The sequence below is a fragment of the Cydia strobilella genome, chromosome 26 (genome assembly GCF_947568885.1).
Source record: "Cydia strobilella chromosome 26, ilCydStro3.1, whole genome shotgun sequence".
NCBI lineage: Eukaryota > Metazoa > Arthropoda > Insecta > Lepidoptera > Tortricidae > Cydia > Cydia strobilella.
This window is the reverse complement of record NC_086066.1, coordinates 373,752-399,095: the sequence shown is the minus strand read 5'-3', so window position 1 is coordinate 399,095 and position 25,344 is coordinate 373,752. Positions and strand designations below refer to the sequence as shown.

The 25,344-nt window shown below is 39.2% G+C and overlaps 2 protein-coding genes across 2 annotated transcripts; both read right to left on the bottom strand.

Moving 5' to 3' along the window:
• Positions 1–373: 373 nt before the first annotated feature.
• LOC134753008 (zinc finger protein 79-like) lies at positions 374–11,552 on the bottom strand. Its single transcript, XM_063688769.1, has 8 exons — positions 11,302–11,552; positions 10,414–10,510; positions 8,503–8,667; positions 7,592–7,709; positions 7,444–7,559; positions 7,206–7,304; positions 4,189–4,284; positions 374–1,766 (listed from the first exon to the last, which is right to left on the bottom strand). The coding sequence occupies exons 1-8, from the start codon at positions 11,550–11,552 to the stop codon at positions 1,638–1,640; spliced, it is 1,071 nt and encodes a 356-aa protein (XP_063544839.1). The 3' UTR covers positions 374–1,637.
• An 813-nt stretch (positions 11,553–12,365) lies between these two features.
• On the bottom strand, positions 12,366–25,166 carry LOC134753190 (zinc finger protein 506-like). The gene is made up of 8 exons (XM_063688991.1): positions 24,906–25,166; positions 24,020–24,151; positions 21,798–22,229; positions 21,145–21,279; positions 19,308–19,435; positions 15,399–15,473; positions 14,859–14,985; positions 12,366–12,506 (listed from the first exon to the last, which is right to left on the bottom strand). Exons 1-8 carry the CDS (start codon positions 25,044–25,046, stop codon positions 12,381–12,383), a joined length of 1,296 nt encoding a protein of 431 aa, XP_063545061.1. The 5' UTR covers positions 25,047–25,166; the 3' UTR covers positions 12,366–12,380.
• Positions 25,167–25,344: the final 178 nt, after the last annotated feature.

The window sequence follows — 25,344 nt, the reverse complement described above, 5'->3', positions numbered from 1 at the left end:
ATCACTGTAGCAGTAATTTTTAAAGGTATTTTTTTATTGATTTTCAGTTTTTAATTTTATTTTATTTTGCACCACCTAATTACTTTAAGTTTATAATTAGGTAATTTAATTTCTCCACTACCTATAGATTGCCCGGAAGAGATTCTTTAGCGATAAGGCCGCCTTTTGTTTACTTTTCTTGTGTGTTTCTTTGTTTTATTTTGAAGTTGTGTAATAAAAAGGATTTGTACTATACTATAATACTATTATTAATAATGTTAACGCTAAATAATGCACAATTTTCTTTAATTGTGATACATGTTTTATTTACAATTTTATTTGATACAATATAAATACATATTTACATTTAATGGATGTTTTTATTACATTTAATACATTATTATTGTAAAATTATAGCTGCCTGGTGAATTTATCTCAAGAGAACAATCGTTTATGCTGCAGTTACCTTTGTACAGTCGCCATCAGATATATCGGAGCGGCCGGGGTGCTCAAAAATATCTGAACATGCACCTAGCGCCTTGACAATAGAGGCGTGTTCAGATATTTGTGAGCACCTTGGCCGCTCATAGGCACCTTGGCCGCTATATATCTGATGGCGACTGTACATAAATCTGTATCATTATTAGGTAATGCAACCGGTAAATATTTAGTATGAAAATACCGGTAATTTACCGGTTTATCTCTTATTTCCAGGGATGTTGCGGATGCCGATTTTTAAAGGCTCACATCCGCGGACGCGGATGTCGAGATTAGGCACATAAATAACCGGGCAAGTGCGAGTCGGACTCGCGCACCGAGGGTTCCGTACTTTTTAGTATTTGTTGATATAGCGGCAACAGAAATACATCATCTGTGAAAATTTCAACTGTCTAGCTATAACGGTTCATGAGATACAGCCTGGTGACAGACAGACAGACGGACAGCGGAGTCTTAGTAATAGGGTCCCGTTTTTACCCTTTGGGTACGGAACCCTAACAAACGTCGAATATTACACTAGTAATTTTTTGTTAAAAAAAAAGAAACTTGGTATTTGAACAAGAATATTAGGCGCCCCACAACCGCATTACTATACTAAAGTCCAAATAAAACAAACTTTTCACTTCGCTGTCCGTCATAGGCTAAAGTGCTCGATCGACGAATCACGAAAACGAAACGAGATTCCTATTCGCTAATGACGAAATTACCTACTTACGCCGCCGCTAAGACGTTCCGGCACCTACCTGTTCCACATCCGCATCCGCATTGAGCTCCGCATAGATTTTATGCGGATGCGAATATTCGCAACATCCCTGGTTATACTCTAAGAATAAATTAAATTATTTTCTATGAAAATATTTTAATTAAACACAAATTAAAATATTTTCATAGAAAATAATTTAATTTGTTCTCAGAGTATTAATGGCAGCGCCATCTCTCTTCGCTAGCCCGAAATCACCCGAATTGATTCAGTACCTGTCCGGTAAACGGGGGACGCTGGTTCCAGCTCTGGACACTGGAGGCTTTGGTCATTTTTTCCTTCGTATATGACATTTATTTCAGTTTATCCCTGGTTATTTCTATGCATTTTTTACCGGTTTGCATTCCCTAATCATCATCTACTTATCAAGACGATTCTAATGGGCCCAAACTCATCGTAACTACAGTTTGCGCCGCGGACGGCGGTCGGGCGCGTGATGCATCAGTTTGACGTGTGTACGAAGATGAGGGCCTTGTTTGAAGGAGCTATCGCATAGCGAACATTTGTATGGACGCTCACCGGTGTGGACCTAAAACAAAAGTAATTGGTAATCGTAAATTCATGTATTATATTAATGATCACCGATAAAAATAAAAAACTGGCCAAGTGCGAGTCTGACTCGCGCACGAAGGGTTCCGTTCTATTACGCTCAAAAACTGCAAAAAAATCACGTTTGTTGTATGGGAGCCCCACTTAAATATTTATTTTATTCCGTTTTTAGTATTTGTTGTTATAGCGGCAACAGAAATACATCATCTGTGAAAATTTCAGCTGTCTAGCTATCACGGTTCATGAGATACAGCCTGGTGACAGACGGACGGACAGACAGACAGCTGAGTCTTAGTAATAGGGTCCCGTTTTTACCCTTTGGGTACTGAACCCTAATAAAAACTACCTTATGTTATGCCTTTGTCCTTCCCCGGGGCTAAATTTATCTGCATACAAAATTTATTCAAATTCGGTTCAGCTGTTTATGCATCAAGATGTAACAGACCGAGTTTTGCATGTAAAATACGGTTTTTTTTTAAACTGTTAATTTCGGGGTATGGCTAAGTACATTTAAGGAAACTGAATAGCATGGTTAATGTATTTTTTATTGTAATTTTTCATAAAATGTAATTAATAGAGTTGGACCAAGAAAAGTCTGCAGCGATTTTATATGCAAGTGTTATTTATACGTCATAATTTGAAATAAAATGAAAAGAATTTATTTATGAACAAGTTTGGGAACAAATCAAATTATTTTATTGAATATTTTGATTTGTGTTTTTTAAGTAGTCACACTACTATATATAAATTAAAAACTGTTATAGATGTCATATATTAAAGATAAAGTGACGAAGCCCTCCAGTGGTGAAGGCCGGATTCGAACCGGCGTCTTTAGCTATCGCGGCCGCCATGAACCCCTAGGCCACCCCGCCACGGCGGTGCCCGTCCCAATTTCTCGACTATATGCGTTCTTAGTAAGACTAGGACTTTTTCTTTAATATATGACATCTATTACAGTTTTTTATTAAAAAAAATATTTATATAAAAAGTTTATTTATCTCAAAATTACATACATATATATAATCACGCCTATTTCCCGGAGGGGTAGGCAAAGACCACGAATTTCCACTTGCTACGATCCTGACATACCTCTTTCGCTTCCTTCACTTTCATAACATTCCTCATACACGCTCGCCGGTTTAGGGTGCTCTTGACCTGGCCTTTCTTCAGGATTTCCCCGATCTGATCAGAGAAAGTCCGCCGAGGTCTGCCCCTTCCAACTCCCGTTTCTACCTCTCCCTTATACACTCTCTTTGTTATTATTCTACTCTATGTTATTAACAGATATTAAATACCTATCATCGTTTTATCTTGTTGTCTCAAAGAGGATGCCACTCAGCATGTGTCGGAGTACATAGTGCTACGACCTACGACACTGATATTCAGTTGACCCATAAACTTAAAACCTAAACCTTAAATTTAGAAATAAAATATGAAACATAAGAATAATAAATAACAATGCGGAGCAGGTGTTCATGAAAATAATAGCAAGCAAAAAACAAAATTTGAATTTTGTTTTGCCATATCCTCTAGCTACGGATCAGAAGATCAGGGGCGTAGGTAGAGGATATGGCGCCCGGGGCAGTCACCAAACTTGCGCCCCTGACGACTGACAAAAGTTTCCCTGCTGCTGCCTTTTGCCCATTTTGGCGCCCCCCCTTGGATGGCGCCCGGGGCACTTGCCCCCTCTGCCCCCCTCTAGTTACGCCACTGCAGGAGATGAATGGAGAATTTCATTATGCAACATGAACTTTAAACCACAATAGACATAGGCGACTAGGTGTGACTTTTGATGTGTGAGATGTAGTTTACACACACACGACTACACAGTACACGACTGCCCAAAAAGAAAAAGAGTGTATTGTTTTCAGGGTTCATGTTTGTATGTGGGTAAGTTTCTTTGTTCCAACGTGTTATGTATGCGTCTTAAGTGCAGTGTAATGTGTGGGCGCATAACCTAGTGTAACCTGCGCGCCGCGAGTCAGTGCTATTCTTAAAATCGGATAGAACACACGTACGTGTACCTCGTTTCGGTCGTGTTTACTAATTTGTACGCTAATCAATTGTCGGGACCATTATGTAATTTAGTTGATTAAAAACGTGTAATCTATAAATTTAAACAAGTTTTATTGGAACGATAAAACCCAAGAACTATAATTACCGTAACAGCTAAGTGCCTGAATCGATTTAGGTGTTTGAGGTATCAATGGAATCCTTACGTCATCCCGAGTAACGAGTAACATAAACTATGTGTCGAAGGACTGTCTCATTTCAAACATAACCAGAGAGAATCATCTTTGTCTTAAACTACTACTAGCACCCAAAAGAAAAGGATGAGTATAGCTTTTTGTTCTTATTTACTATCAATTTGGTTTGACAGACTATATTTGACACGCTCTTACCCGGCTGTGCAGTTGTAGTGCCACTTTCTGTTTGAAGGCCTTCGGGCACACGGAGCACGTGTACGGCCGCTCGTCCGAGTGCACCAGCTGATGATTCTGTCACAAAAAAGGTTTTAAAAAAAATGGACGACAAAGTCGACTTTGCCGGTTAAAAAATACCTCGCGAAGTGCTTAGTTTACGGTAAATCAAAAATTAAAAACATTGCAGTCTCGATTTCGGGAGGGCAATGTTGAATACAAATTCCATTATCTATTTGTCGAGTTTTTTTTTCGAAAAAGTTGAAATGGTCCATATCTGATGAGGGCATAGGTTATTTAACGCTTTTAACAGATAATTAGTACTATTATTATAATGTTGGTACCGCGACTATTTAGCTGTCTCAAATAATGAGGGCTAACGCGTATGAATTCGCCGCTAGGGGCGCTAGTGTAGATGGTGGTCTTTTCCATAGTTCGAAATGTCACTTGTCACTTCAATGACTGACAGCTTTTCTATAGTCTTTTGGACCACCATCAACAGAGGCGCCAACTGGTGAGCAAAAAACGATAGCCCTCATTGGCGTATTTTCGGCAAAACAATACACTTATATTTTTTTATAAAAAAAAGCCAACAAAGCAAATCTTTTCTGTTTAATGTGTTTTAGTTGCTTTCTTGCACCATTTTTGAGAAAAATACTATACAGGGTGGCCAAAAAATATGTGCATTCCCGTTGCCAGGGAGATTTTGGGATTATACTGAGCATAGAGTAACTTATACTAGAGCGGTACTGTCATAGTAAATTTTGTAACCCCAGTAAATTCACTGCCATCTGTCGACACACTTTAAAACTAAAAATGAAGATTTATAAAAATACGATAGAATGTATTTAAATATAGATAAATGATTTTTTTTATTTGCATTAATTATTTTTATGATTTTGACCCATGTTCTTTCACTAATATGCGTTAAAATTGTTAAATAACAAACGAAACCGTCAACGCCATCTATACGACTGTAGGCCAAAACTAGTAGCGCCCTCTGAACGAGAATCAAATTTTCTTGATTTTCGAGGCACGTTTTTTCCTTAGACTGTATCCATCTATTACGGAGTTATATCTATCTTTGTACTGAGCAACTTTTAGTATGGGACCAACAACGAAATCGCGAGAAATAAATTTACCCTCCCATAGAAAATGGACCAGCCAAAACGTATGAAACAGCCAAATTTTTTTTCGCGATTTCGGGGTTGGTCCCATAGTAACAGATGCTCAGTATAATCCCAAAATCTCCCTGACAACAGGAATGCACATATTTTGTATATGACTGTGACCTGTATATGACTCGGCTGGAAGGCTGATTGCTGGCTTCGGATTCAATTAAACGGACTCCCAAGGTTGTCCATCTAAAATTAATCCTCAGCCAGCAAGTAGCTACTTCGGAGCCTCGACAATAATTTTTTTTTTTTTTACTTTATTTAGAACACAAACAGTCACATATACAAATGGGTTTGAAGTACAAATGTACTTAACATACTTAAGAAAACAGACCTGGAGGTTCATTAGTAAGTACATAATGTTAACATACACACTAAACAGCAAAGATAAAAGGAGATAAAAAGGAGATAAATTTTGAATTTAATTTAATTTAATTTATTTAATACAATTCTGGTTAAACGGCATTACAGCAAACACCAATGCGCCGAGAAACTTAACCTAACAGAAAATTTCATTTCCAGAAAAATATAGTACAAAAGTAGGTACAAGATACAAAATACACAGGAAGAAACAGAAATAACAACTCACATAACATAGTATTATACACCGACTGTGGAAGGCCTATCATCGATCGTCTCACAATACTTCAGACATTCACGGTACACACTCGTCCATCTCCATGCAAACAAATCACAATCAGGTGCTGACGTCAGGAGCGCATTGAGTAATGTCAGTGCTCGAGGGAGCGGCGAATTTCTGCGTGACACAATAAAAGGAGATAATAATGTACTATTTTCGATAAGGTTTTTAATCTTAGGTGGCAATGGTTTATTTTATTAAACCAGTCTTGTATTTATTTTTCCGTGTAAAATTCACACTGTAAGTATATTTAGTTACGGCAACAATCTTAAGACATTTTGGAGAAAATATTAAGTAGGTATTATTGATGTTTCACTGATACTTGTAAAATTTAATGTTTTATGCGTTTATGTTTTTCGAAGTGTTTAATGAAATATACTGAAATTAGTTGCAACATAATTTTTTCTTCTTCTTTTAAAATTATGGCTTCAGCCCAGTGGGACTATTTCGCCAGTATCAAGGTATTGAGAGGTTTAAAAACGACAAAAATTGTACGGTTGTACAAGACAGTGTACGGTGATTTGCTAGCTCTTGTAAATCGATAGCTAGACTTTACAAGAAGCACGTGGACTACCGGCCGTTGACTCCAAGATGGTGGTTAAACGCGCTTCAAAATTAATTCTCCATTCACTGCACACTACCACATTAGTTTACTGTATAATAAGCTATCGATATTACACTTTAAACAATATTAATGAGCAAAAAACAAAGTAATTAATCACGATGCTAACTATCAAGATGGCGCTCGAACCGGAAGTCGCAACATAATTTACTAAATTAAAACTATGTTGTTTTTCTCCAGTCATGGGTAATATGGCGTTTATTTTAAAAACTATGGCTCTTGTTTATGGTAAAATGTTGCCAGTGTTTAAAAACTGATGTTAATAATGCAACATGAAATAGTAGAAATTAATTAAAATGGATTTCAAAAATTTCCATATTAAATTGTTGCCATGTTTAAGCATTTTACGTCAAAAATGTGACAGTTACGTAGGAAGTGGCGCCCTCAATAATTTTCTACAATTTCTTGTCGGACTATACTTAATTTTACAGGATTTGTAGTATACGTCTTATTATTGGTGCCAATGGTGCCACGTTGTAGGGGCGCTCGCCGGTGTGGAAGCGCTGGTGGTACACCAGGGTTTTACACTTACAATAGTTACAATACAATATAATGTACTCACTATGAGGGCCTGCGGCATGGTGAAGGATTTAGGGCACTGTGTACACTTGTAGGGACGCTCGCCCGTGTGAGAGCGCTGGTGGTACACCAGGGTTTTACACTTACAATAGTTACAATACAATATAATGTACTCACTATGAGGGCCTGCGGCATGGTGAAGGATTTAGGGCACTGTGTACACTTGTAGGGACGCTCGCCCGTGTGAGAGCGCTGGTGGTACACCAGGGTTTTACACTTACAATAGTTACAATACAATATAATGTATTCACTATGAGGGCCTGCGGCATGGTGAAGGATTTAGGGCACTGTGTACACTTGTAGGGACGCTCGCCCGTGTGAGAGCGCTGGTGGTACACCAGGGTTTTACACTTACAATAGTTACAATACAATATAATGTACTCACTATGAGGGCCTGCGGCATGGTGAAGGATTTAGGGCACTGTGTACACTTGTAGGGACGCTCGCCCGTGTGAGAGCGCTGGTGGTACACCAACGCTGCGTTCGACTGTCAATAAACAAGTAATAATATAATCATTATATTTTATACGAAGGAAGTTTAATTTTGACGGCCTGTCTGGCCTAGTGGGGTAGTGACCATGCCTATGAAGCTGATGGTTTTGGGTTCAAATCCTCGTAAGGGCATTTATTTGTGCGATGAACACGAATATTTGTTCCTGAGTCCTGAGTACCCACAACACAAGCCTCATCACAGAATAAGTAATAGTACTACCGTACAGAAAGGACACATCCTATAAACCCGAAGTTTGACAGCGATTCAGGGACGAATCATGCTGTCCCTTTCTAATGTATGGCACTATCCCTTTCGGCTCTTTAGGGTTGTAAAAATTCAAGTCATTATCTTATATGTGGTCGTACACGCAAAGGAACGTCAAGATGTGTCACGAGTACGTACATCTTATTACTACCTTAAACCTATTTATTGATTAAAGCGCCACCTATGGATTTTTATTTGTATAAAACAGTATTTATATGTATTTTTTCCTTTTTCTCTATTATGTAAAAATCTGTGTGACTCTTATTTGTTGTAATTTCTATTTTTTTCTGGATTGTTCTGTGTACCTATGTCATTTTTGTATTTGAATATTTTGTGTGTATTGTGGCAAACAAATAAACAGTTTATCTATCTATCTATGGGCCTTCTCTTGAACTACGTACCCTGGTGGGTGCGTAAAGTAGATAAGTCATCTAGGGTTCAATACAAAGTAGAGGGTGTCCCATAGATGGCGGTGTTAACACGAGTTAAACTGAAAGGGGAATAGATTAGTTATCCGTCTCACCTCGCACGCCTTGCCGCACACCTCGCACATGGCCTCCTTCCGCTTGGGCGGGTCGCTGTGAGTGCGTCTCGCTCGCTTATCGCGCGACTTTCGCCATCGCACGTTCAGATGTACCCGCTGGTGGTGAACTTCGTAGGATTTCGAGCTGGCGAATGTTTTGTCGCACTGCAATAAATCAATATAACTGAAGGCTTTGTTTTAAGCCGCGGCCAGCCGGGCTAGCTCCCCCTTTAGGGTTCATCCATTAATTACGTCACACGAATTTCGAGGTTTTTTTATTCCTCCCCCCTTCCTTGTCACACTTTTTTTTTTAATGATGAATAGGCAGGCGTTTGACCACGATCCTACCTGATGGTAAGTGATGATGTGGTCTACGGTGGAGCACGCTTACCTATGAGATACCTATTAACTCTTGCCTTGAAGAGCCCCAAATTGTACTCATGCGGAAACACAGACTCGGGCAGGGCGTTCCACTCCTTGGTCACATTTAGCAACCCCCCCCCCCCCTGGTGTGACGTCACATTTTTTCAATGAAATCGGCAAATCGAATTAAGTATTATTAAAATTTTATCAAAATATTTTTGACAAAGGAAATATTAGTAATTATATAACCCAAAACAGATTAGAAAATAAAATTAAATGATTATATAAAAACGATCATCGTTCCAAAAACTTGTTAATTAATACTTATATGTACCTATTGAAATAGTACCCAAATAAGTACATAATTGATTATAATAAAATAAAATAAAAATTATAATAAAATAATAAGTAATTATAAAATAAATATAAAATAATATATATGCGTTATTGATATAAATGCGTTAATTTTAATTTATGTACCTAGTTATAGTTTAGTTTTAAGAAATACTTGCTGTGCCCTAACAGGGTTCATGTGTGAACGTACCCTAATGTAACATCTGTTTTGTACCACATGATAACAAGCAATAAATGAATTATGAATTATTATGAGTTATTTAACTGTACAGCCGATAAAATAATTTAAATAAGTTAAAGTGACGTCACAAAGTTTGTGACCCCCCCCCTCCCTAAACGTGTGATGTAATTAATGGATGACCCCTTAATGCATACAGTTAGTAAAAGACGGGTAGTCTATCTCGCGTCAATCATGTGCTCGGCCTACAGACATGCGTACTCGCCGTGTGCCGTGCCGATTTTATCTAAAGCTTTAACCTTTTCGACGCCAACGACGGATACCGAATCGCAGGTCTAGAGCCAATGAAGGATTAATCCGTCACAGGACACAGAGCAACATATACCTTACGTGTATATACATAAAGTTCAAGGGCCTGACACTCTTTGATAGAGAAAGATAGTCTTATTGCAATTCCTATAAGAGGAAAGAGAAAATAGTGCCATTTGTAGCCGCCGTGCAGGTCTCGACGACAAATAAAAAGACTTTGATTTGAAGTAAACTTATAATCAATAGGTGCTGGTTACTTTACAAGGTACAGTTGACGTAAACGGTTAAAAGTCTAGAAGTGGTGGTAATAGTATGGAGGCTGATGCGAAAGTGATTTAGCTAATTTTGAATGTTGAAATGGTAGTCTAAATTTAGGTGCCTCTAATTGGCCGCGATACAGGTTATGTGGAGCGCTCCTATTGGTGCATTTAAATAAGCCTCCGCATAGTAAGCGAGCCCGACGGCTGCGTTTAGCTACTGCATTACGAATAAGAGGTTGCGTTCGCAACACCATGCTTTGTCCTTATCCTTATCACCGACCGGGTGGCATCATAGGTAGGAGGCGACGGTGAAATACCGAAATTTATAAGAGTGAAAGAGAAAAAATCTTATGCTGCCCAAATTTTATATGAATATTCTTTCTCTTAACCCCGGTCGCTCGGTGGCGCGTCTATAACTACTTGTATATACTGTGTCTATGCTCTTACCTGTACACATTTGAACTGGTCCGTGCTGTGTCGTTCCTTCGCGTGTGCTTGTAATTCCTCATCTGTCGACAATGTCTCACCACACACCAGGCAGGGTCTGTCAACGTTAAAACACTGTTTAAACCGCTTAAACCGCTGAACCGATTTAGATGACATTTGGTATGGAGATAGTTTAAGCCCGGGGAAGGGCATTGGATAGTTTTTATTAATCATCATCGAAAAAATCGCGGACTAAAGCTAGTTATAATATAGGTAAATTACGTACCTACAATTTTTTTTTTATGTAAGTGTAGATAGAATACTCTTTATTGGCACACCTCATTAAAGGCTTAAAGAAATAGAAAAACAATATTTAAAGGCAAAGATAGATATAACTCCGTAATAGATGGATACAGTCTAAGGAAAAAACGTGCCTCGAAAATCAAGAAAATTTGATTCTCGTTCAGAGGGCGCTACTAGCTTTGGCCTACTGTCGTATAGATGGCGTTGACGGTTTCGTTTGTTATTTAACAATTTTAACGCATATCAGTGAAAGAACATGGGTCAAAATCCTAAAATAATTAATGCAAATAAAAAAAATCATTTATCCATATTTAAATATATTTTATCGTATTTTTATAAATATTTATTTTTAGTTTTAAAGTGTGTCGACAGATGGCAGTGAATTTACTGGGGTTACAAAATTTACTATGACAGTACCGCTCTAGTATAAGTTACTCATGTTTAAAGTAAATAAGTAAATAAACATATAAGAAGATACAAATAGACATATAAAAACATAATATATATACGCGATTAAGCACCGTTTAGTTTTAAAATTATGAGTGAAAATCATGTTTTTAAATCGACATATGATATCAAAACAAAAAATATGAATAATATATGTACCTGGCATGTGGGTCGCAGGCGCAGGGGGCGTGTCGCGTCAACGCCTCCGCGCTGTGGAACTGCGCGCCGCACCCCGCGCAGCGGGACTCCGGCTTTACCACTGTTACCTGATATATATGTACCTGGCATGTGGGTCGCAGGCGCAGGGGGCGTGTCGCGTCAACGCCTCCGCGCTGTGGAACTGCGCGCCGCACCCCGCGCAGCGGGACTCCGGCTTTACCACTGTTACCTGATATATATGTACCTGGCATGTGGGTCGCAGGCGCAGGGGGCGTGTCGCGTCAACGCCTCCGCGCTGTGGAACTGCGCGCCGCACCCCGCGCAGCGGGACTCCGGCTTTACCACTGTTACCTGATATATATGTACCTGGCATGTGGGTCGCAGGCGCAGGGGGCGTGTCGCGTCAACGCCTCCGCGCTGTGGAACTGCGCGCCGCACCCCGCGCAGCGGGACTCCGGCTTTACCACTGTTACCTGATATATATGTACCTGGCATGTGGGTCGCAGGCGCAGGGGGCGTGTCGCGTCAACGCCTCCGCGCTGTGGAACTGCGCGCCGCACCCCGCGCAGCGGGACTCCGGCTTTACCACTGTTACCTGATATATATGTACCTGGCATGTGGGTCGCAGGCGCAGGGGGCGTGTCGCGTCAACGCCTCCGCGCTGTGGAACTGCGCGCCGCACCCCGCGCAGCGGGACTCCGGCTTTACCACTGTTACCTGATATATATGTACCTGGCATGTGGGTCGCAGGCGCAGGGGGCGTGTCGCGTCAACGCCTCCGCGCTGTGGAACTGCGCGCCGCACCCCGCGCAGCGGGACTCCGGCTTTACCACTGTTACCTGATATATATGTACCTGGCATGTGGGTCGCAGGCGCAGGGGGCGTGTCGCGTCAACGCCTCCGCGCTGTGGAACTGCGCGCCGCACCCCGCGCAGCGGGACTCCGGCTTTACCACTGTTACCTGATATATATGTACCTGGCATGTGGGTCGCAGGCGCAGGGGGCGTGTCGCGTCAACGCCTCCGCGCTGTGGAACTGCGCGCCGCACCCCGCGCAGCGGGACTCCGGCTTTACCACTGTTACCTGATATATATGTACCTGGCATGTGGGTCGCAGGCGCAGGGGGCGTGTCGCGTCAACGCCTCCGCGCTGTGGAACTGCGCGCCGCACCCCGCGCAGCGGGACTCCGGCTTTACCACTGTTACCTGATATAACAAATATGTGGGGTCGGAGAGATACAAAACACTGATTTAAACATAGAAATTTCAATCGAGACAAAGGTTTTAATTGAAATTGAAAATATTTATTTCAGGCACAGAACAGAACCCATATAGTGTTAGTACCAAAAATATAATATGCTACCTATATCTATGTTAGTCTGTACACTATGTAGTAAAACAATAAATACCTAAAAAACTAATTAAAACTAATTATTTCGATGATGCGCTGGGCTCATGTAATTGGTTCCAACGCCTCATCAGTGGGCAGTCCACTCTGACGACAAATGCGTTTAGGAGACTGTTGGTGCTACCCTGCAATCTATGCAATAGAGATGCCGCTCTTTTACGTATAATAGCGTAAAAGTCATCCGTACGGGCATCGGCGAACATCCCCGACGCACTGCAGTGCCGAGGCAGACCCACCAGTATCCTAAACGCATTATTATATTGCACGCGCAGGGCATTGTACGATCGCTGCGTGAAGCTGGCCCACAGAGGCCGGTGTCGATTTTAGTCGCAAAAATGTAAAATTGATAGATTTAGTCGGTGAAATTGTACACCTTTTGTTACCTAATTGAAACAACAAGTACTGGTTTCTATTAGCACGTCTTCTTATCGTACCTTTTATCAGATCAATTTTTTGAAAAAAGACTCACTAAATTAGTAATGTTTGCTTTTCTGACGGACGTTTAGGTAAACGCGCGTAAAGCACTGATTTTGTCGCTCTTATTTGTAAATTTCGTAAAGTTTGGACGGCTAAACATGGTAATTTTGTATTACACATATCCTGTACTCGACGTTTATCAGACTACATTTTTATTATTATGACTTTGAAGTAGTGTAAATGAAAGTTACACGAAATCAATTTTCTCCAGAAATTACTTCAAAACAAGTGACAATTTCTCTGAAAATCGACTTAATTTCAACGTAATTTTGATACTTAAACAATCTACAACATTTGCTGAAACTATTCTTATACATCAATTTGTATAATTTACCACCATCAATTTTTGATGATTTTTTAAAAACTGCCCCTTCTTTTCATATATTACCGGTGACGCACGCTCGCGACCTCATCACGTGTATAATTTCAACGACAATATCTATCAATTTTAAATTTTTGCTCCAAAATTGACTACGGCCTCTTAAGATCCCATCCACATGGAACCCAGTCATTAGTAAGTATAACCGAAAACAAATATCGAAAGTTGAAAAATCGAATATTGTGAGTGTTGTGTGTCGACGCGGTGACATCCCTGGTGCGCAAAACGTTCAAGTTAATAAACAAGACCAAGTGCGGGTTCGAAAAACTCGCGCGCCTAGAAGATGTTGATGTCAACTTGAGCCAGTCTTCTCCGAGACCACGGGGACAACGCCGTCCTCGAAACGTCGGAGGTAAATTTAAAACTTATTTTACGCGATTAAGTCCGGTCGTTTTGAATTAATAATAGAGAGATACAAGGCTCAAGAATATCAAGATAAGTGATCGGTTTTTAGTGGCCGACAATGTAAGACGAAATTATAAAGTTTAGTACAAATTCACGCAATTTAGCGAAAATTATCCATCTAAAAATTGTTATTTAATTAATACCTACACTACCGCTCAAAAGTATTTAGGCACCCGCAATTCTCACCATACAAAAGATATTTTCAAAATCATACTGTTCGATCGCATACTCGTAAAATATTGTGAGCAGTTTATTTTTATACTACATCGGTGGCAAACAAGCAACGGTCCGCCTGATGGTATGCAGTCATCGTAGCCTATGGGCGCCTGCAACTCCAGGGGCGTTGCGCCTTAGAAAACCGGTACACTCCTTTTTTGAAAAACACAACACACACTCGTTTGGTTCAATAATTATAGCTATAGTTTTTTGTCGATTCAGTATCTGTTTTTGAAAATAAAGAATCAATGGGGGTTCGCGTAGCCCACAGTCACTCATTTCTAAAACATTAACTTTAAACGCGTAAAATAAGTTTTAAATTTACATCCGACGTTTCGAGGACGGCGTTGTCCCCGTGGTCTCGGAGAAGACTGGCAAAAGTTGACATTAACATCTTCTGGGCGCGCGAGTTTTTCAAACTACCCGCACTTGGTCTTGTTTATTAACTTGAACGTTTCGTTTACGCGATTAAGTCCCGTCGTTGTGAATAATAATGAGTAAAAATCGTGAATGTTTAAATCAGTAATTAACTTTAAAATTAGATAATTACTATAGGCTAATTATAAATTGTATTGCACGGTGCCTTTTCAAACATAATATTTCAAAGTCGAAGTTATGTTGCATCGTGTTCTACTCTGAGCCTCACATGGCGACCCTGCCACGTGCCACTTACCTGATGCGCTCGTGACTTGTGCTGTAATAAACCCAGTCGTCCCACGAATGTTTCGCCGCACACGTCGCATGCCACATTCATCGCAGGGTGCTGGAGACGCACGTGCGACAAGTACGTTGAACTCTTCCTATAGAAAAATAGTAGATTGTTAACCAAGGGATGAAAGGCACTCATTTCTGCCGAGGTATTTTGGTGCTCGAACGCAGTGAGAGCGCCAATAGTCCGAGGCTGAAATGATGCCTTTCACCCGAGTTAAACACTCTACTTTTCATTTCGAATACGAGGAAAGTAAAATGAATGTGTTTTTTTTTTAAACATGACTAAGTATACATTTTTATAGTATTTCTTGAGACTTTCAATCATTATGTCAAACAAAGGGACCCCAAAAAAAATACCTAAGATATTCCTCTCCAAACATTGCATGTTTTTCAGTTTCGCACGAAAACGTATAGATTTTTATTATTATTTAAAATTTCTGAATTTTTCTAGCCCCCCATGACGAGAGTTTGCCCACCACTGAACACTGAACTAGGCACTCACGTAAAGCTGGCCCCGCAATGTTTGCAGACGTGAATCTTGCCAGAGTGCCACTCGAAATGCTTCTTCGCTTGATACCTGCAACAAATAAACCGGCCAAGTGCGAGTCGGACTCGCCCACCGAGGGTTCCGTACTATTTAGTATTTGTTGTTATGGCGGCAACAGAAATACATCATCTGTGAAAATTTCAACTGTAGCTATCACGGTTCATGAGATACAGCCTGGTGACAGACAGACGGTCAGACGGCAGCGGAGTCTTTAGTAATAGGGTCCCGTTTTTACCCTTTGGGTACGGAACCCTAAAAACATAAGTGGCATTTTTTTAAAGGAATGCTAATTTAAGAAACGAGCAACAAGTGATACTGTTGACACTACTTATAAATAATAACTACTTAAGGTGGTTCGACTAGGTTACCCAAAGCTTAAACCCCGCTAGATGGCGTCACTTTCGCAAATTTTCAGGTTTTATTTTTTTGTGGAATAGTGTTGGTATCTGTATACTTAAAAGTATGTTTAGCGCACTCTTTACATAAATATTGAACTATTATAATAAACATTGAATACTTCATTAGTGCAAAAAACACTTTTAAAGTCGACAGAGTGTTTCTGTCATGCTATTTCCTACTATTACTCGCACATGCAAACAGTGTTTCCGTGATGCTTGTAGTAGACAATTTCATGCAGTGTAAGTATGCTGCAATGGCGTTGCGGTATGTTCGTGGAAATACATGCAAGAGGATTCGGGTTCGAGACTGGTACGTCAGGGGTACTTTTTTTTGTCCTTTTTTTGTTATCTTATGTTTCTTATACCTTTTATTCTTCGAATTCTTGTCCGATTCCGATATAACCGAAATATATTTCAGTGATATCGGAAACGGCTCTAACAATTTCGATGAAATTTGCTGTAAGGGGTTCGATCTAGCTAGGTCTTATCTCTGGGAAAACGAGCATTTTTGAGTTTTTACTTATGTTTTCTTTTTCTCCCAGATATTCAGTATTATTAATAAATTAGTTTATAACGTTTTATAAAAATATGTGACGTTTTGAACTAAAAGGTACCACATTGTCGGTTGTCGATTAGGTTGAGTTCATTTTGAAGCTTTATGGGAATATGACAACAATAAGTAGGTACCCGTTTGGTTGAAAACGCCACATATATTGAAAACCTGACTTTCACAAATCTCACCTTTTTGGGTTCTTCCAACTCAGATAGGATGGAGAATACTGACGATTCTTAGTAGCACTAGCCCAAGGAAGTCCAGGTTTGTAAGTGTCAGGTATCAGTTTTTTTTAAAGCGCTAAATATAGTTCTACAAGTAAAGCAATCCCTTACTGCCCAGCCTCTATAGTATTTTTGAAACTGGAAGGGTACGATGATAGATTTCATCTCCATACAATTTATAACCTAATAATGCCAAATGTTGTTAAATTATATTGAATTGAGACTATCATCGTACCCTTGCAGTTTGAAATAGTTATTTACGATACAAGTGCGGAAAAGAGAAAATTCGAAACGAGTGGCGACAGATTAAAACACGACCGCAGAGTGTTTTATATCGACACGAGTTGCGAATTACCTATTCGCACGTGTATCGTACAACGTTTTACAGTACATATGGCCCTTTAAACTTTCGACATATGCATGAAAAGTGCTCTTTACGCACTAGGGCGAGAAAGTTGCACCATATGTACTGTAAAATACTTTTTAGTACATATGGTGCTACATATACGTTACCGCCCTAGTGCGGTAATTAGTACAATACGTGCATATGTCGAAAATGTAAAGGGCCATAATTATGTACTGTAAAACGTTGTACAATACACGTGCGAAAAGGTAATTCGCAACTCGTGTCGATTAAAACACTTCCTTCGGTCGTGTTTCAATTTATCGCCACTGGTTGCCAATTTCCTACTTTTCGCACTTGTATCGTAATGTACTAATAATAAAGTAGTAATTGTAAAATAAAATTAAAACTTTTTTTAAATATTTTTTTTTGAATTTATGTAGGTACAGTGAGTAACAACATTGCATGGCCTTCTAATTATAACTATTATAGAAAACGGGATATTTATCATACAAAAAAAATACAAATACAAAATTCTTTATTTTATAATAATTTACATCATGTTTATTTATATTATTTATTTCTCGATATTTTGGCCGGTCTTGCAAGACCAGTCGTTGTGGAGATCCCTGGGGAGGCCTATGTCCAGCAGTGGATGTCTTGTTGGTGTAGATGGATTCACACAACAAATGAAATAACATTTTTTCATATTTGTTATCTGTAGTTGTCCCTGTACCTGAAAGAAAAATAATATCATGATAGCACAAAATCTCTAATGTTATAGGAAGAAAGATGATGCAACAATATGGATTCTAATAAAGTTATCATTTACTTACCTAGTAATAATTGTGTTTTTCATTCATAGACAAAATTCCATAATTTTCATCCCCAGGAAATGTTTTATTTTACTTTATTGCAGTGAGGATGTCCTGATTTTTTCTGGCTAATGAAGGAAAACATTTTATTTCCAAGAATGCCTCTTCATTTTGCACAATAACTAAAAAAACCTAGAGTTAGTGACACATTGACTATTCGGCAACCAAAACAGTAATAATTACATTATATAGGTATTGTTCACTGCTTATATCTACCATTACGGAAGAAGTGAGAATTATTTTCTAAAAAGATCGGCACAAGAAAATTACAATGTACAATGAAGGAATGAAACTGTACCTACCTTACGAAACTTCACCATCATGAATTCCGCTTCAATTGAGTCTGAATTTTTCTGGATTTTCGCGGACAGGCACACCGATGATTTTTGTAACTTGATTTAGACGTTGCTATCATTTTCAATTTATACAAACAAATTGATAAGTCACAATAAACATGACCCTATGTGTCAGTGTCAACACTGTCAAATAAAAATGCACTAAACATGACGGCACTGCAAATCCTGCCAGGTCGGCCAGGCAACGTCGCCAACGTCATAGAGTGGCAACGCCGCACGCAACGTATTTGTACACGACATTTGTGACACACACATACGTAAAATTGATGAAAAAATTACGTTGATTTATGTATGATTTCTGTATGAAACAAAGTTTTTCTATTAATTTAGCGCAAACGAATATTCGAAAGTAGATAAATGAGCAAATATTTGTGTAGTAATAGTGTGTAGTGCCTTAATTAAAGCAGATTGAATTTTGTATGAAAATCGAACCACCTTAAATAATTTTATGGTTTAGACTCACTTATTTTAGTTACTCGCGCGACATGTTTCGGAGAGCCTAGGTCTCCTTTCTCAAGCACTAATAGTGCGAGCAGCGTTCACGACGGCCGTGTATCGCGTACTGCCACGCGCCGAGAAAACCGCGGCGCAGTGACTAAAATAAGCGAGTGTAAACCGTAAAATGATTCAATTTTTTTTATTTTATTTTTTATTATCGGACTTTCTTACACAGATTGACTAAGTCCCACGGTAAGCCCAAGGAGGCTTGTGTTATGGGTACTCAGACAACGGTGTATATATAATATATAAATACTTAAATACATAGAAAACACCCATGACTTAGGAAAAAATATCTGTTCTGTTCTCATCACACAAATAAATGACCTTACCGGGATTCGAACCTAGGACCATCGGCTTCACAGGCAGGGTCACTACCCACTAGGCCAGACCGGTCGTCAATTATGCGATTTTGGTATTAAGAAAAGGTAATAGGGTAGATATTTGCTGAGAGGGTCGAAAGGATTTACCCGAGTTTATAGTTAAGCGACACAGATATGATAATGACTTGAATTTTAACAACCCTTAATAGCCGAAAGGGATAGTGGCATACATTAGAAAGGGACAGCTTAATGTTAGTATATCTCACAACAGTTTAAATTCGATTAATAACTAACCTGTTTCTAGACACGAAGCTGCACTCTTTACACAGAAATTTGAGTCGATGCAGATCCTGGTGCTCCTGCCGCCGGGACTGGCGCTTGAACCGCACCAGACAGATCTCGCACGCGTGCGCACCCATGCTCTGTTGCAAAATAATAATAAAAACTATTTTTTTTAATTGATTGATTGATTGGTTGATTTTTCCATTGTGATTGACATCTGTATCAAAGATAGATATAACTCCGTAATAGATGGATAGTCTAAGGAAAAAAACGTGCCTCGAAAATCACGAAAATTTGACTCTCGATCAGATGGCGCCAGTACCTTTGGCCTACTCTCGTATAGAGGGCGTTGACGGTTTCGTTTGTTATTTAACAACTTTAACGCATTTTTATAAATCTTCATTTTTAGCTGTAAAGTGTGTCGATAGATGGCAGTGAATTTACTGTGGTTACAAAATTTACTATGACAGTACCGCTCTAGTATAAGTTACTCTATGTCTGTATATACAATTTATAGATTGTAATAATGTGGTCCCACAATAAAAAAAAACCGGCCAAGTGCGAGTCGGACTCGCGCACTAAGGGTTCCGTACCATTACGCAAAAAAATCACGTCTGTTGTATGGGAGCCCCACTTTTATATTTGAGTTGATTGTATGAAAGGTAAATTGCGGTTTACGATTTATGACGTATTAAAAAAACTACTTACTAGAGTGGAAGCTTGCATGGTAATGGCACGGTTCACAGAATACATCTACTTACCAAGTTTCAACAGTTTTTTTTTAGTTTCGGAAAAAGTGGCTGTGACATACGGACGGACAGACAGACATGACGAATCCATAAGGGTTCCGTTTTTTGCCATTTGGCTATGGAATCCTAATATGGAAAAAATATATTAACATTTAATATAATACGAGACTAATAAGCCAAGAAGACTGACAACTCTCATACCACGCCGGAAAAATCGACATTGTTAAAGATACTGATATAATAGGGAGTATTACGCGAAACTCTGCGCAGGTGGCGCCACTACTACAATCTATCTTCTCGTAAGGGCCTATGGCGGTCAGCAAAATATTATCGGCGCGTGTCGATAACTTAGTATAGGTTAGAGCACGCGCTGATTCGGTTAAGATAATGTCTGTACCGCCGTAGATTAGAGATGTATAAAACACTTGATTATGATTTAATAAATCAGTCTAAGTCTACCGGTCAACGGTACCTTTTACTCACCCAGCCACGTTCCTCTAAAGAGTCTAAAGGGTCTATCGCGAAACAAGTAAATCGAAATTTCGTTATATCATATCAGCCTTTTATCGCCCACTGCTAAGCATAGGCCTCTCTTCAAGTACGTCACTTATCCAGGTCCTGAGCCAATCTCATGCAGAAGTGACCCGCTATCTTCCGAATGTCGTCCACCCAACGAGCCAACCTAGTTACCTATTTGTGTGATGGATTGATAAGGTAACTGGCATCAACGGAAAGCTCACAAGAGTGCTCCTCCAACTAGGGAAGACCCGACTGAGCATGGTAATCAGTGTCATAACAGTTCATGGACTATTCGACAAACATCTTTTCATAACAGGTGTCACAGACAGTCCCCTATGCAGAGAATGCATGGAGACGGAAGAAACAGCCTCTCACGTGGTGCTGGAATGCAGCAGAGTGGCCCCATACAGGGCAAAACATCTCGGATACACGAGAGACTTCCCCGAGGTCCTACTCAACATCAAAGATTTGATAGGTTTCCTCGAGGAGCTGGGCTGGCAGGACTAGCCCCCCCATGTCACGCAAAATAGGCGTCAGTCGTCGAGTTGCGGAAAATTACAATACAATACAAGGTAACTTACCGGGCTGTGTCGTATCTTGTGGTTGTTGTAAGCGTCGTTCGCCATGAACCCCTTCCCGCACTCCTCACACTTGTACGCCGCGTACTGGTAGTTGGCGCTCTGCTTGCGCGCTCTAATCTCTTCTAGTTGTTGTTCCTGACACATTACAATTGTTAAGATAAACCATTTTTAGGGTTCCGTACCCAATTACAAATTATAGCGCCAACAGAAATACATCATCTGTGAAAATTTCAACTGTCTAGCTAATCACGATTCATGAGATACACTCCGTAATAGATGGATACAGTCTAAGTAAAAAACGTGCCTCGAAAAATCACGAAAATTTGATTCTCGATCAGATGGCGCCACTACCTTTGGCCTACACTCGTATAGAGGGCGTTGACGGTTTCGTTTGATATTTAACAATTTTAACGCATATCAGTGAAAGAACATGGGTCAAAATCATATAAAAATAATTAATGCAAATAAAAAAATCCATTTATCCATATTTAAATACATTTAATCGTATTTTTATAAATCTTCATTTTTAGTTTTAAAGTGTGTCGATAGATGGCAGTGAATTTACTGTGGTTACAAAATTTACTATGACAGTACCGCTCTATCCTATTATATTCTCTTTGCTGTAACTGAAAGCTTACTAAAATGTTTCTTACCTTTGTCAAAGCAATAATTTCAACACTATAACTACTTTCAAACTTGGCGAAATCGAAATCCGGCAAATAGTCATTATCTGACGTCCTTTTCTTTATTTTTTTCTTAACTCTCTTCTCTTCTGTTCTTGTTTTTTTCTTCCTTCCCTTTCTAACTTTTACTTCTCGCACCGGATTTGTGGCAACAAATATCTGTTCTGTATTATCATCACTGAAATCTCTATCGTTATCAATGCCTTCATCTATTTTGTCTTTGATTTCATATTCTATTTTCAAATCATCAGACTCTGGGATGAAACTGTCTATGTCTGACTCTTCTTTTTTTACGTCCACTTCAAGGATGTCTCTATAGTCTGTGGTTTCGACTCTTGTTTGTGTTAGGTAGATGAGCTGGTGTGAGTGGCGGTCTATGGTTCTGATATAGTCAGTGGTTAGCTGAAACATTCGATAGCTTTAGGCAAAATAAGACAAAAGTATTCTTCTTATCTTAAGACAAACAAAATACTTTTGTAAGATAAGAAGATCAAGATAGACCCTTGAGGATACCCTGGTTTGATTCTACCAACCTCTCTAGAAAAGTGTTAGTCTCAGCTTTCCGAGTCTGGTCCGGACACATCCCTACAAACAAATTTCTGTGCATGATGGGTGTTAAATCGTCACCACTGTGTGCAAACTGTCAGAAGACTGATGACTTGTCTCACGTGTTGTTGGTTGAGCGTCCGGAATTCGGACTTGAGAAAAAGAATTTTTGGTAGTCTGGGCTCCATGCACAATGGACAGATCAATTGTTGGTTGGCAGAGCCTATATCGGACAAAGCAATCAGTGTTTACCACTTTATTGACCTCTCCCTTGAGTAGGGAACTATGATAGCACCCATGAGGCTGACATGTTCACCTAGTGTCCAAAGCCTCCATAAAAACCAGATAAAAAAAAGAAAAAAAAAAAGAAGAAAAACATAGTATGTGCAGAGATATTCCTGTTCAAGGGTATTGCAAGGGGGAGCAGAGAAAAGGGGCTGCCATTTCCTAGATATCAAATGTTACAAACAATGTATGCCCCCCCCCCCCCCCCCCCTCAACCTAACGTAAATGCTATAAGTTCTACAGTGTTTTTACAACATATGTACAATAAAATTTTAAGTAGTAGGTTAGGGGTATGGGCATGTAATGATGAGGGATGAAAGCCACATAGGCAAAAGAATGTTAGGGATGAATGTTGATATGGACGGAGAGCGGATGGTGGACCCAAAAAACGATGGATGGATTGTGTGAAAGAGGAAATGAGAAAGATAGGAGTGAGTGCTGAGGTGACAAAAGATAGAGGAGAATGGAAGAGAAAAACATGTTGTGCCGATCCCACATAACGTGGGATAAGGGCAGGAAGGAAGATGTCCAACATGTGTTGATGGAAGGTGTCCGCAACGAGGCGCTGAGGAGCGACATGACATTACCAAATCACAGATTATATAATAATTGTCAAAACTACCAACATAAGTAGCTGCAACATCGTCCTGGCATCGCCTCTATCAGACGAGGTCAGGATGATGTGCAAGCTATACTTAAAAATAATGTAGTGGGGTAAGTAATACTGCAATATTACATTATTACTATTGATCTCAGTATTGGTGACATCGAGACAAAACCCCATCTTTGAAAAAAAATATATAAAAAAAGGGCAGGAAAAAGTTCAATAAAATTTTAAATAAGATACTAATTTTTTTAAATCAATATTCACATGCTCACCTATTTCACTACTATTTGAAAAGTTCACAGAAAACCCCACAGTAACCAAAAGCTTACAGTATTACATGTATTTATTTTATTTATTTATTTTTATTTATTGATAATGGGAAACAAACAGCGAAAGATGACACATATAGATAATTACACTTAAATACATACATAAGCCAAAACAGTTTCCACTACTGAAATTAGATAATTATGGTTGCTCAGACAAGACTTGTTTGTACAATTCAATTAAACTATCTCTAGATCTAGTGCTAAAGAACTAAACAATGCGAATTTGAAACCACATCACGATTTAGATCAATACGGTTTCACTCACTATTATTTTTCGGCAACATGTTTCGGATTCTCCGGGAATCCTTTCTCAGGCACGAGTGTCCGCGTTGGTTGTACGTGCACTAACAGTGAGTGAAACCGTGAATCTAAATATTTTGAAATATGTCTCACGATAGTTTAATTTCGAGTATTACATGTCTTACCTCAATTTGTAAAGGAATTGCCCTGAGGCACTGCTGTGCGCGGAGGCTCCGGGCCCTGAACGCTTTGCATTTGAGCAGAGCACTGCGGCAGTAGCAGCACAGGAGCTGTGGTAACCCATCTGATAACAGCACCTACAAATATAACCATTCTCCTATGTTAACTAACATAGCGATTAGCGGTTTCACTCACGTGTTTTTAGTCACTCGCGCGACATGTTTCGTAGAGCCTAGGTCTCCATAACGCGTGCGCATAAAAACACGTGAGTGAAACCGCTATGTTAGTTAAGTTAATATGTCTCACGATAGTTTAAATTCGATCATTCTCCTATGTATTCAGTAAAATCGAAACTCTTATTTTTAATGGTGCATCTACTATATTTTCTTAATAACTTTCAATCAATCAATCAATCAATCAATCAAATATTTATTTGCTATAAGCACAGCAAAAGTTGTTTCAATAAACATTGTTTTAATTTAATCTTATTAACAAAATTTATGTAAATCTGATGTTTTCAATCAAAAAAGACCACATTGTCGCTTACCATAAGGACGAAAATTGCTTGTATCTTTATACGAAGAACCAGTCAGAGCGTCGTTATGGCAAGTGGCAATGTGGTACCTTTTGCTTGAAAACGACACAAATAACGACTAATAGTAATGACTAAAATTTTGAAATATTATATTTTATCATTAATTAATTTATTTAATGTGCAGCACATAGGAAAACACATTGTACAAAAGGCGAACTTAATGCCATAAGGCACCACTCTTCCAGTCAACCTTTAGGCAAAGCAGATAAGTTGTAGGCGGTGCAAAAACATGATATCTCTAACATGTTGAGATTGCAGTTTACAAAAATTGCATTGAACTAGAAGGTAAGACTTACGGGACTCCCTGTGGTATGAGCAAAAGCTTCTGCGAGTTTATTCTCGTATATATTAAACAATTTAATATCAGTAGCTAGGCAAGCACGGCAGCTTAACAGCTTTAACGAAGGATTAGAGGTTTCTTCTTTTATTGTGTTCATGTTTGTAACTTAGTATCACGTCGTATGTATTTGTAACTATATGCAAAGCTAGGAAATTGGTGTTTATCTCTCGTTTTTGCAATAAAATGCGATGAATCTTGAGTAACAAGCGGACAGTGATTGATGTATTTCTGATGAACTGTCAAACGAGACTCGAGAGCCGTTCGGATACAATCACCACTGCTTAGCGACAGTGCCAAAGCTTTAGAGCCATTTTAGTAGAATTTAATTTTCTTACAATGGCAACATTAAATTTAAACGTCAAAGTTATCATAGCCTCTAATTTCCTTAATTTTCT